The sequence below is a fragment of the Pseudonaja textilis genome, chromosome 1 (genome assembly GCF_049901715.1).
Source record: "Pseudonaja textilis isolate UNSWEBS1 chromosome 1, rPseTex1.2, whole genome shotgun sequence".
In the NCBI taxonomy this organism is placed as follows: domain Eukaryota; kingdom Metazoa; phylum Chordata; class Lepidosauria; order Squamata; family Elapidae; genus Pseudonaja; species Pseudonaja textilis.
The window spans coordinates 304507098-304521437 of NC_141990.1; the positions used below are offsets into that span (position 1 = coordinate 304507098).

The 14340-nt window shown below is 39.4% G+C and overlaps 1 protein-coding gene across 1 annotated transcript in view; it reads left to right on the forward strand.

The window, feature by feature from the left end:
- The first annotated feature begins 9409 nt into the window (after positions 1-9409).
- KCNH5 (potassium voltage-gated channel subfamily H member 5) overlaps positions 9410-14340 on the forward strand; it is a 199810-nt gene continuing 194879 nt past the window's right edge. The window contains exon 1 of the mRNA XM_087932788.1: positions 9410-9873. Coding sequence (XP_087788914.1) covers positions 9801-9873 — 73 coding nt within the window. The 5' untranslated portion in view covers positions 9410-9800. The remainder of the gene's footprint in view (positions 9874-14340) is intronic.

The window sequence follows — 14340 nt, forward strand, 5'->3', positions numbered from 1 at the left end:
TCTGAGGGGCTGCTTCAGTGGTTTCAATTATGTATGTGTTTTATGTTTTGCCCTACATGCATGCTTGCTATTTTTAGAACCTCTATTTTTGGCACTATTTTTAAATTGTTTATAACCCAAAAGCCTGTATTTGCAGGTCAGCTAAAGATTAAATCATTCCATTTAAACAATATGTAAAGCTTGGTTGGTTGTAACCTTAATTTTTGTTTTTATTTCTAAATAAAGAAAGGATTGGACATATTGCTGTTCTAAACATTTTTGTGTCAGATATCCAAAGTGGGGGTTCACAGGAGAAGACCCAAGGCAGTTACAATTAATAAAGCTTTATTAATGAAATTCCAATATTTACGGCATCAGAAAAGTTCCTCCCAAAATGCCTGCAAGCGAGCCGAGCTACAGGAAGAAAATTCCATGGAAGAAGCTCACAAAAGAGGTTTATTTCATTGGGCAAGTTTTATAGCCCTTCAATCACTCTTCCCCCAACCCCCAGGAACATACAACCTTCCCTTGGGGATGCCTAACATTTTGTCAGGTGCAAATAACCAGATCCACACATAAAAGGTTCAAACTGACTACTTTATTATATTCTACCTATAGTACAAGAATCTCCTTGGACTGCATGCCCTCCATTGGGAACAAACAGATAAGGTGACATGGAACCTAACAGGGAACCAGTCCTAGATGTCTTTTGGGGCTGTGCAAGGACTCAAGGCTAATTCCCTTGCTTGGGTGGGAGTTTCCTAACAAATTTAGGGATCAGCAATGGAAGGTTTCATATTAGTGAAATAATATGCTTAGACACCTGCTTAGACACCTACTATCCCAATGTTGTTTTCCTTTTGTGTTTTTGTGACTATTGATTTTGGTAGCCCTGCTGTCTGCCCTTTGCTTCTTACTCACCCAGAAATTAACATATCCTGATTACCTTTCTAATACCTCAATACAATGTCAAGAAATAAGAAGATAATATCATGTCTTGGGGCTTTCTAATGTATCTTTCTCCGGAGTTCTTTCTTTTCAAAATCAAACAATTATTTTGGCAAAAACAGAAACTTAAAAAATCTTCCTCCCTTCTCAGCTCAACACGGGACGTGTGAAGCCAAGTAGATGGGCAGTATCTTGAACTAGAATATCTTCCCTATCCCTCAAAGTATGGAGTGAGAAAATGAAGCAGAGTGGAAGGGATAGATTCAAAATTTGGGGATGGTGTATTGGGGATGATTGAGAGTTAAAATCGAAAGGGAGGAAGTTTCCAGGCTGAACTAGTTTGGTGTTTCTGCTGCAGATTCCAGACAACTCTAGATGGCAGCAATGAGTTAGCATTTTCTGGATTAGCTATCTGGATTTTTACTGCCCGAGTCTAATAACAGTAATGTTCATGTTCATCAGGCAAGGATGAGCCATAGTAGCCAATAGTGAAGCCTTTGTCTTACTTATAGGGAATTCAGTCATAGCCACTTCTGTTTAAAAGACTTAGTTAGCAAAGTGGGGAGGGGGAACTGCTGCCTATCAGGAGGCAATACTGCTATTTTGCCATAAGGCACCCAATGTATTACTTGAGATAATGAATTTATGCATAATGTGAAAATATACAAATCAAAGTCTAGTGGTTGTTTTCATTCAGCCCATTGAACCAGAAACTGGCCAATCATTTTAAACTATTGGGTTTTTGCAAAATCAGCTGCTGTAATAAGTTTCTGATTCAGCATTTCATACAGAACCAGCAAATGGAATTCTGCAATAAAACCACGGGCAACTGTGTCATTTGAAGACATAGGGAGCCATCAAGATCAGCCCTACCATGAAGCAAAATAAAACAGCAGTTCTGAGTGGCAGATAGGGAATTAGGTCTTTTTTTCTTACCAGCTGCTTTCCTGATCCAAAGTTAAAGCAGCCACTGCATCATACCTAAAGCTCTTTGGAGTGCTCCCCCCCCACCCCGTTGCCTTGTCAGTTGGACTCTGAAGTATTCTCAGAGCAGCTGATCCTGAAGTAACTAGAGCAGTTGAAGTGAAGGGTATCTGGGAAACTTATTAGAAGCAGAGGTGGTATTCAGCAGGTTCTGACCAGTTCTGGAGAACCAGTAGTGGAAATTTTGAGTAGTTTGGAGAACTGGCAAGTACCACCCCTGACTGGCCCCACCCCCATCTATTCTCTGCCTCCCAAGTCTGAGCTGATTGGCTGGGTCTTCTTTTGTTGCCCTGCACAGGAGAACAGGGCTGGAAAGCAGGTTGGGGAAGGAATGGGATTTTTGCAGTATCCTTCCCCTTCCAAGCCATGCCCACCAAGCCACACCATGCCCACCAAGCCACGCCCACAGAACCGGTAGTAAAAAAAATTGAATCCTACAATTGGTTAGAAGAGTGAGAAAGGGTACATTACAAGAAACTTTGTCACAGGTGAGCAGCAGAGGCATCTAAGGCAAGCATCAAGGACTGAATCTATAATACTGCTGTGTTATAGTCCTTTGACAGTGATTAATTTAAAAGATGTGTCTCTACGAAGAACCAAACTCAGCCGTTGGCAGATCAGGGCCCACAATGAGAAAAGTTTATCACAAGCTTGAAAACTGCCCTAATGACAGAAAAATGCCATGATGCTAGAACAGGGAAGTTCAGCCTTGTCCCCATCACGATTATTTTCTATTACAGAGAATTTCATTTTGTTCATTTCATTTTTAACTCTACAACCCTTTCTCCAACCCTCTATCCTCAGAACATTTCAGTTGTGGTAAGTGGAGGAGGATGAATGAAAATGTATCATTTGGTGAATTTTGGAAAGACCAGCTTCTTTCACGAATAGCTGCTGAAGCTGCTGTGATGTGAGATGACTGGCTTACTTAGCAGTGACCATGGTGATCTACCCCAAACCAATAAACCCATTTTTATATTTCATTTTAGATTGGGTTGAGTTTTAAGCGGCCACTTCCATGTATCCTGATGTTCCCGATAATCTGCTATTGCATTGTCATACCATGTGACCTCTGTAGTTTCTAAACACTTCTCACCCCTTCATCTGAGTAATCAGATTTCTCAGGCTTCATGCATCAGAGACCTTTCTTGAGCTGGACACTCTCGTGTATATAAAATGGCTTTTCAGGAAGATGCAGCTGGTGAAGGAAGAGCTGGAACTACAGGGCAGATTCTGTATTTGCTCATAATGGTATGCCTAGGCACAATCTAAGGATTTATCTGCAAATATATTCTCAATATAATGACATTCATGGTGCTCTGTTTAGACATTGTATTATACTTTTCTTTCAATAACTTCCCTCTGTTAATGAATAAAAGCATGTGTAAAGGCAGCACTTTATGCTTAAATGTCTATGGAGATTCTCAGTCATCCAGGTCATGGTTATCCCAAAGGTGCTTTTACAAGAAACAACTGAACTCTCTGGTTGTTGTTGTTTTTTTTTGAAGATGTTTTGCTTCTCATCCAAGATGCTTATTCAGCTCTGAAGCTCTTTATGCCTAAGGCAGGCTGCAAAAGAGTGTTCACTAATCAATCCTTGGGCCGTGGCCTGTTCAGAACCGGGCTGCAGAAGTGGCAGCCAAGCTTGCGTAGCTCCACTTGCACAAGCAGTGGGCACCCAGCCCCATTTGCACACACATGCTCACACAGAACCATCCCCTCTGTTCTCCCTCCAGTTCTCAAAGGCAGAAAGATTGGGGACCACTGAACAAACAGACAAATTGTTTACTTTTAGACAAGAGGGGGGAATGAATATTGGGGATACAGCAAGAATCCCCAGTTTTTACTTCTCTCCACATTTGTGTGTTAAAGTTATAGTGATCATATTTGGCTCTAGCTTTTAAAGGTGACAAAATGTAACAGCCTAAATATATATCTGTATCAGTGGTGGTATGCTACTGGTTTGGCCTGGTTCAGCCAAACCAGTAGCAAAAATTCATACCTGTTCAGCTGAACAGGTAGTAAAAAAGTCTCCAGCTGAGAGGAGGAAAAAAAGCCTCCAGCTGAGAGGAGGACAAAAATCTCAGCTGAGAGTAGAAAGAAGAGAAAAGTGCAGTCAACACAATTCTAGGCTGCACAAACAGAAGGGTAGAATCAAGATCACGTGAAGTGTTAATACCACTTTATAATGCCTTAGTAAGACCACACTGGGCATCCAGTTTTGGTCACAAGGGTGTAAAAAAGATGTTAAAACATTTAAAGAACAGTTGCTGGAATTGGGTATGTCTAATTTGATGAAAAGGACTGGGGTGACATGATAGCACTGTTCCAATATCTCAGGGGCTGCTACAAAGAAGAGGGAGTCAAGCATTTGAAGGAAGGACAAGAAGCAATGGGTGGAAACTAATCAAGGAGAGAAGCAACTTAGAACTAAGGAGAAATTTCCTAACAATTAGAACAATGACAGTGGAACAACTTGCCTCCAGAAGTTGTAAATGCTTCAACACTGGAAGTTTTAAAGAAGAGATTGGAGAACCATTTGTCTGAAATGGTATAGGATTTCCTGCCTAATCAGAGGGTTAGACTAGAAGACCTCCAAGGTCCCTTCCAACTCTGTTATTCTAAAACAGATTCCATAGGGTCAGTAGGTGATGCTATGGAGTGTATTTCCTTTTTATCATTTATTTATTTTATTAGGACATACAACCATAGGAGTACCATTTTTCTCACATGGTGAGTTTAATGGAGAGAATATGAGATAAAGACAATCCCTGGGAGAGAGGTGGTGGCAATAAGAACAACAAAATCTCTCTACCAAGGCAGGAAACAGAGCTAAAGTTATGTGGGTTTAGAGAATTTCTAATATTGGGTAAGTTTCCATGCTTTCATCTTATGGACTCAGCATGGCCGCTATCATTATATTTCATAAAATAAATCAATATCAAATATCAAATACAACTCTGAAAGTTTCTCCAATATCTCTTCTGTTCATGAACAAGAATGTATCAGGTGCAAAGGTTCAGGACCATATATTAAGTTGCAGCACAGAAGTTTTATTTAAGCCTATATCCAAGAATCTATCAACTAACAACACTAAACTGGTACTTGATAAAGTTCAAAGGAATTCAAGGGAGGCTGGACTTGGATCGTTTGTGGCAACATAAGGATTCTAAGCTGATGACACATTTACTTCCAACGCCCAGCTCTGCCTGTTCTCCTACAGAATCCACCCTTCCCTCTTTCATTCTTCTTCCAGACTGACGATTATGCCACAATCTGCATAATGAGCATTTCCAGGGAGTGTATGTTAATTATTGAAAGTTGTATGACACTTATCAGTTCTAATCTGAGTTAAACAAGATTTCTAAAAAGGGAAATGGTAGACAAAGATTACAAATAAATATGATTTGTTTTTATTAATGTGCATTTGCCCATTACCATCACTTTTTATTTTCATTTCTTATGTTGCCTTTGCATTCAAATTCTATTCAATTACTTTAATTCCAAATGAATAAAAATTGGTTGAAACCAAAACTAATTCTAGCTGCCAATTAATTGGGAAACTTCAGAATTATTCAAATTTGTACATTACCCAAAAAAGAAAAATGAGGAAAAGTAGTTTCAGCTTCTTGAATAAAATTTGTCAGGTGGGTAATAATTCTTACTTTAATTAAATCTGATTTAAATTTTATAATTATATTAATATCCTAATTAGATCTGGATACTTCCTCTGCCATGATCTTTGTATTTCACTGAATTTGGAGTCGTTGCATCGATCTGGCAAATCAAGTTTTACTAGAAGATCATTTTATCTTGTTCACATTTCATCACTTTAACCCAGATTCTGTGACTGCATATATGGGCTCTGTAAAGGTAAAGCTCTCTCCATGGAAACCAACAAACTGGACAGGATCAATGGTGGGATTCAATTTTTTTTACTACCAGTTCTGTGGGCGTGGCTTGGTGGGAGTGGCAGGGGAAGGATACTGTAAAATCCCCATTCCTCCCCACTCCACTAACCTGCTTTCCAGCTCCATTCTCCTGTGCAGGGCAACAAAAGAAGACCCAGATGATCAGCTGGGACTTGGAGGCAGAGAATAGATGGAGGCAGGGCCAGTCAGAGGTAGTATTTGCCAGTTCTCCAAACTACTCAAAATTTCCGCTCCTGGTTCTCCAGAACTGGTCAGAACCTACTGAATACCATCTCTGGACAGGATCCAATGATCATTTACTAGTCCAAAACTAGGAGGTTACAACCTCTTGACTAGATGAGTCAAGAGCAAAAGTTAGTGACTTATCTGATATAAAAGATTAATCAAAGACAGCTTCAGTGCTACATAATTGTGAGTAGGGAACACTACCATATTATCTTCAAAATAATATTATGTCATTTAAGTAAAAGCAGAATGGGCACACTTCCTGATGGCAGCACAGCAGCTTATTCCAGCTTTCCTTTGCTTTATAGACTTGCAATGATTTATGGGAGGATTGGTTGCAAAGTTATTTTTTCATCACCATCATAACTGTGAACAGTCGCTAAGCTAGTTGCTAAACAAGAACTACATGTATTGTGTTTCTCACTAAAAACAATAAGAAAAATAATATACAACAGCATGCATCCCTGAATCTTTTACTTCCGAGGCTTGATTTTTATCCAACTAGTTATCGCAGGCACAATTAAAAGTCCTCAAAATAAATTTACCCAACTTATATAAATGCACAGTGGAGAATACACATGTAAGTGCAGGCATATAATTTTGTGTTTGGGTTGCAAAGTTCTATACCAACTCCTCATAGGCTATCTTTTTAAAGCTGTTTTTTTTCACTTACCATTTGTTTGGGACATGGAATTCCTCTTTACAAACATTGTTAATTGTTACTCTAGCTCTTGGAAAAGGCTCCATAGATACATGAGTACAAATGATCTGTTCTTTCTTCATAGAGTTGTATTATGCCACTGGAAAATTTATTACACACACACACACACACACACACAAACACACACAATTAGTGCATTAGTCAAATGTATCAAGTAATACACAAAATTCTGTATAAAAAGAATGGCACCAAAATATTATTGCAGTGCATTGATACCTGAATGTCTGAAATACACCGTGCTTCTGAAATAAAAATGCATTCAGTTGAATAAATGCCTCATCTATTTAAATGTTGCTTTTAATAGACAACCAAATGATAAAAACCACCAAGGCTGACCCATTGCTTATGTCCCCATTGGGATTGCAGACACCTAATAATTATGTCTAGAATTACATTTGGAATTATATCTAGATTGGAGGATCAAACTTTTATCAATTTCTCCAGGCTAGGTTCAATACACTTTAACAAGAGAATTTTCATGCAAAGGAAAAGGTGTAAGAGCTCTCTGATATGGTACATTCAGCCGCCAGATATGGGCATGATAGTGTTCACATAGCTGTTTCTAAGAGTATCCATTTTCTGACTTTTAGGAAACATTAGCCAAATGGATCAAGTTGATACAATGCATAACAAAAAAAAAACAAAAAACGAACCAAGGTAGAACTAATCATATATTTTCAGCCTCTAAGTTTTTAATGACACTCATTATTTATAAAGAACATTAAGTGGTTGTGGTTAATGATTGAGCACATCTTTTTCATGCAGAATGTCCCAGGTTCAGTTTTTGCCTTCTCTGGGAAACAACTGGGAGGAAAGAAATAATTCGTAATTTTGGGACATTTTTTGATTTACTTACGGTCTACGGTCCCTTTAGCACTAAGAATCTGACTTCAAAAGGCCAGATTTAAAATCTTATCCTTTATGATGGGAAGCTGAGAACTCTTCAAGAGATGGAGAATGAGATAGAATGAAACCAGTCTTAAGACAAATGAGAGAGTTGATGGATTTTAATTTTATTTATTGAAGAAATGAAAGGAAATCCTGACACGTATACTTGGAGGCAAGGCAAGGGTAAAAAAAAAGAAAGAAACTTGTGTCATAAATAGTCCATTGAGGCTTCAATCCACTCTTAACTTACTTGGGAGCAAGTCCCATTATATTACATACCATTTATTCACTAGTGATTTTAGCAGTAACCCTGCAACCTCTGTGCCAATATATCACTAATGCATATAGGCTTTATGGTGCCAAGGTAATGATTGTGTGATGCTCCATAAATCACTAGTAAGAAATAGTCTTACTTGTGAGAAAGCCTTGTGAAAATCAGCAAATCCTCAGAAAATGCTGAAGACTGAAGAGTGTCTCTAGCATTACCTGTTTACTTGAATAGATCTCCCTTCAAAATATAAAGGGATATTTCTTGACTCCGTATCCAGAATTTAAAATACGGATCATACAATGAGACGTACTGTGACATAAGTCAATCAGATGCCTCGGTGAAGCCTCCAAGCAGAGTCAAAAGGGGGTTTAGTCCTCCCTCGTAAGTCGTCTTCACTTCGCGTGGTATTCCAAGTCATTCTGCTCTGAAATACGAAGCTTCCACTTCGCGATGGTGGGCTAAGGACGAAGGGATTTAAGAAACAAAGAACCTCCACCGATTCCTTCCAAAGGAATTTGGGAAGGAATTTCCAGCGTCTCTGCCACTCCTTTCCAACTTTCTCTCACCCGAGGCAAGAAAATAAAGTTGGCCTTTTCTTTCTTCTCCTCCTACTCCATCCTCTATATCCGCGTGAACTCAGTGGCCGCCTCCCGCCCCCACTCGCTCTTCGTTTCCCCTCTCGCCCTTCCTTCTCTCATTCGCCTCCACCTCTGCGTTTTTCCCCTTTCCGAAACAAACGCTCGGCTCTTATGAATTATTTAGCCTTTTCTTTCCTGGCGGAGAGCTGCACCGCGGCCGTCTTCTCCTTGGCTGAACAGCTCCATCGGACACTTTGAGCCACCAGTTCAAGGAGTCGGAGGAGGCAGGGCCACGCGGAAAGGGGAAAACGGGACAGCTCAGCCCCGCCTCTGGAGACCGGGCCGCTCCTGGCAACCCTCTGCTTTCCCGAAACCGTCCCTTTTTCCTCACTTCAGCGATTGGCCTTTCTGCTAAGAGGGCTGGTGTGGTCTCTGCGCGCGGAGCGGGCTTCTCCGTCAAGGTTTTTTCTGCTCTTTCTCTGAGTCCCCGGCAGATGTGCAGAGGCTCATCGCGGAGCTCCATCGCAACCGCTCAGCCCTTCTCTCGCTCGACTTAGTGGCGCCGCTGACTCCAGATTCATGAGGGCAACGGGGGAGAAGCAGCGTGCGAAGGAAACGGAAAAGCGCTTGGCCAACGCCGAAACCGGCAAGCTCTTTGACAGCTGTCCAGGGTCCTGAACTTGTTCGATGGAACCTTTGGGGATTAGACCACTTTGAAAACTTTCTCTCGGGCAGCCGGAGGAATGCCGGAATACGGGAATCGTTTCTCTTTTCTCCGTCCTTGACAAGCAGAAAAGTCGGACAATCGGTTTATCGTTCCCTCGTTTTTAAGGGAACTGTTCTACGCGGGCAACAATCACGATCTCCCGGTTCCCCGCCCCCTCCGTGTTGCGTTTAGACGCATAAGAAACCTTGCGATCCAGACTCTGGTTTGGGTTGGTCCTCCGTCCAGCTGCAGCAGGTTCGGGAGCGATCGCTTCGGAAAGCAGGCTTGGTCATGTTGCCTGCCCGTTGGGGCAGTAGCGGCGGCAAGAGCAACAGCGGGTCAAGCGCGCAGGCGCAATCTCTTCCAAGGCTGCAGTTTCTGAGCTGTGAGCGCAGCCTTGCCACAGTCTGGGCTCTACCAGCTGCTGGAGCGCTACTACCATGAACTGCCTCATCAATCTTCCCACAGCTACTCCACAGCACTGGGCTCAAGAGACCTTCCGAGATCCTCCCAGCCCGCCCCACTGCGACCTCTTGGCTCCAGAGCCCAGCTCTGCAGGCACAGGAGGATGCCGGGGGGCAAAAGGGGGCTGGTGGCACCACAGAATACCTTCTTGGAGAACATTGTCAGACGCTCAAGTGGTAAGTCGCCTCTTCTTCTTCCTTTGTCCCCTGCAATATGGGATGGTCCAGGAGTGAGCTACGCAGGGATTGAACTGCCCCTAAAGTTCTTAAAGTGCTGTAAAAACATTTTTGTACTTCTGAATTTGAATGGAATATGTTAGATGCTGGAGAAAGTGGTAATTTGTACAAGATGGAGTTCTAATAGTACTTTTATTGCAGAGTTATGTTGTACTTTTAAATATGTTAAACTGTAACTCTCAAGAAGTATTAGTGGGTTACCTGTGATAGGATTTCCAACAACTCAAGAGCCACAAGAAAACCTCTTGCTTTCTTGATAGATAGCATAAATATGATGATTTTGCAATTATCATATTCACATTATATCTCTACTATATATTCATATTAGTGTAACCATAATTATACATCTTGCTTAGCCAATGGTGATCAGCAGAATATCAGTAGGAAAAACTGAAAAGAAAAAAGAGCTTATTCCCTGCCCCCAAGGAAACCTTTCCCAATTTAACATCTTTCAGATGTCTTGTATACAACTCACACTATCCCCATTTACTTCCATCAACCCAGCTGGACTTTATCAATGTTGTTAGAGTGATATGTTTTAAGTGTCTAAGATCAGGGAAAGCTGATGCATATGTCTGTGAAGGGGGCCTGGTCACTGGAGTATATGTTTTGCTAGCGGGGGAAAGACATTTTAGCAGGAAACAGTAGAGTCCTATGCATTTTTCATATGTAAACCTCACTGAAATAAGCCTCATTAAATTCTATGAGATATTTTACTAGGTAATAAATGTAGGATTAGAACTAAATTTTTCATTTCATCTAAACAACAATAATAGTGACCAGCATTTTTTTATTGGAAAAAAAACAAAATGCTTGAAGAAACCCTAAGTAAGTTCTGTAATTCTGAAGTAGAAATTGCTCAAAAAGTGAAATACTCACTGTGTATGGCAGGTTCACCTCTCCCTGAATTATCTGCAAATGATAATAATATGATTAGGAGCATGCCTCCAAGTTTAGATGAGTTTCACTACTTCATAATGGGTCTTTGAGTCTTTATATTTATAGCTATACTGTATCTATACCTTTATCAACCATCTCCCTCTCTCTCCCTCTCTCTGTGTATTCACAGAGAGATATTAAAATTGTATACTCTCTGTGTATTCACTTAGCTGTAGATATTTAAATTGGGAATAAAATCTAGGTTAGAACAAGAAACAAAAACTCTCTTTCCCCCAAACCTCACTTTCTTTATCAAGCTATTTAAAGTAAATCTGCAAAAAGCATATATATTTCTCTTTATGTGTGTATGGGCTGATGATAAACTAGTGTGTTTGTTTTGGTTGAAATTACAGTTTGCACAATTATTATTACCTTTCATGTGTTGTGTAGTGAGAATATCAAAATAGCTATCAGCTTTTAGAAAAAGTGTTCATAATAGATGTGTGATAATTTTTAAACACTGCACAACTATATATATTCCATCTTTCTCCCCAAAGGGCATGGGACAGATTTTAACCACAGGTTTGAAAAATAGAACAGACTGAAAAAACAGTGCCTAACTTAAGTCCATCAAGTATGCAAACATAAAGTGATTTGAGAAGATGCAAATTTGGAGGTCAAATGAACTCTACAGCTGAGACCCTCTTGAACCTAAGCCACTCAATGAAAATGAACAATTTTACTGGTTATCTGATATTACTGATGTATTTTGTTTTATATGTATCATTTTCCTTCTCTTTAGTGTTTTTGTAAACATTTAAAGTTACTCATTCTGTCCAAGAGTGTTCCGGTGCTTGTAAGACCACAGTACATACGCAACAAGCCTTAAGGAAAGTGTGTTCTAAAAATGTAAAAAAAAAAAAAGAGGCTGTGAGGTTTTGTCTTTAATTCTACTGTTAGGATAATTAATACAAGAATGTTGCTGTATAAAATATTGGCAAGATATCTGGAAGCGTTCACCCTCCTTCATTTCATGCATAATTGAAAATATGCCAAATTGTTCCATTAAAAGTAATAACATATTGTCTGTCTATAGTGTGTGTGTGTGTGTGTGTGTGTGTGTGTGTGTGTGTGTGTTGATGCAAACTGGCCTAAGAAAAAGAATAATACAGTACATTCTAAGTTTGTACTAAGAGATGGTTAATTCCCTATTTTCCCCAGTACATATATTTTCATAGATATGCAATTGTGTTATTTTCAATATACTTAAGATTTCTTTTCTGAGAGCCATACATTGTAAGGAAGCTTTACAATGATTTTATACTAAGTGATACATCTCTAATAAGACATTGCTTTGTAAAACTTGGACAGAGAAATCCTGTACAATAGGTAGGAGAAACTGAAAGTGAAGTGAAGTTCTGTTTGGCTTAAGAAAGGGAGAAGGGGGCTGGCTATTTTACCTTCCTCCAACTTTTTATCTATCTTTTATTGGTGTATGTACTGTATATGGGAGTATATGTAATTTTTCTAATATCTACTTTCTCATTGAACACAATGGAAGAAGGCTCAGTCCAAAGTGATTTTCTCTTATTTTGGGAATATAGCAAATAAAGTAAACGTTGCTCTAACAAACTGAAGCCATATACACCATCATTTAACTTTGATAAGGTCCAGAATCTGCTTTTCTAGCAGTTTTCATAAGAAACTTGCAGAACAAGGCAGTGCAAGGGGACTGTAGTTTAATGTCCCTTAAGGTACCAGAATATTATGATTGTTTCTCTGAAGATGATTGGGCCTACAATGAAACCATATTATAGCTTCTTTTACCATGATATGGAGCAGTATTTAAGGCATTTATGGATAGATAAATAGATATGGTTGGAAGAGGCTGGAAGTTCACTGAAAACTCACAACCAACCATGCATGGAATGTAGTGCTCTCTCTTTCTGCAGGTGAAAAGAATATTATGGATCCTCAGCGCCCTAAATGATACTTCTTGACAGTCTCATTACCATTACATTTTCTTTGCCCTAGTAAAAAAACATCTCTCTGTATCATTGACTGTTCCTTCTATTTAGTTCAATGACTATTGGCTCAAATGCTCATGGAACAACTAAAAGAAGACAGGAAAGGCTGTATTAGGGCTGTCAAACTTATGGCCCATGGGCCAGATGTGTCACACGCTGTTCATGTCCACACCCAGTTTAGCAAAGGGAGAAAAAGTCACAATACGTCACGTGACAACACAAGTTTGACACCCTTGGGCTATATCATTGGGAGAAAAATAATATTTATTTATATATTTTGTCAAGCATGTATTAGATGACATGTATAAGTATAAACATGATTATGAATACATGAAATGGATACAAATAAAAAGGAACATTAGGACAGGGACGGTAGGTATGTTGGTGCACTTATGTATTATTATATAATATATTACAAACAGATGATATGTTTTCCTATAAAGAGAGCTATTGTCAGTGAAGACAAATACGAATGGGCAATGCCTGTGAATAGGTATCCCGATCCCTAAGTAAGTTAAGTAGGCATCTCTAATGGCTAAGGCTAGTTGTTATCTGCTAGGGTTCCATCTATTGGTTGCCTGCTCCAATGTCAAGGGAAGTACACACTTATTTTATCTTCCTGAGAAACCTCTGGTCTTATTTGACAATTGCTACCATCACTGTGAAGTAAGCTTGGAATCCATTTGAAATGAACATATCGTCATTTTTATAAGGAAGAATTTATAACACTCTTTCCATCGTTAATTAGAAAGGGGAATTTTTGATAGGGATGCTTCACAAACATCACATCAAAGAACATTCATTCTAGTTGTAATGAAATCTGAGTTTACCTCCTCATGCTGGAGTCACTATGTGCTGACCTACTTTACACTTACTTATTTTGAACATCGCTTTTTTTACTGCATTATGGAAGAGTATAAAAGACAAGGCACAAATACATTTATGAACTGCTTTTTGGAGTAGTTACTGTTTTTGGACTGGAAACCATGTGGGGTCACTGTTCATGATGCAACAATGCAAAATATTTTCTACACTTTAGGAAAGAATACACATAAAAAGCTCTGTAGTTTGCAAGGTATCCCAAGATTATTCACTCTTCTTCTTTACTTCATGGAAATTTAAAGCTTCTTGCTTTCTCCTTTTTTTCCATAGGGAATTTATGCCCTGACATCACTGAAAACAGTCTTTTTAAATCTCTTTTTACATGAATGTAATTTTGCAAAATACATTTTCTTTTTGGCACACAATGCACAATGGATCAAATTGATTAGTTATAGCAATAGTGCAGTATTGAAAATTCTAGACAACTTTTGAGATATAGGCATATACTGTATGTGTGTATAATACATGTGTGCATGTCATATCTCTTTGTGTATAGCAGGGGTATCAAACTTGAGGCCCATGGGTCAAATCTGGCCCATGGGATGCTTAGATCTCGCCTATGGGACTGCCCTGGAAACAGCAAAGAACTGGCTCGCAGTTCCTCTGTCAATGAAAACGG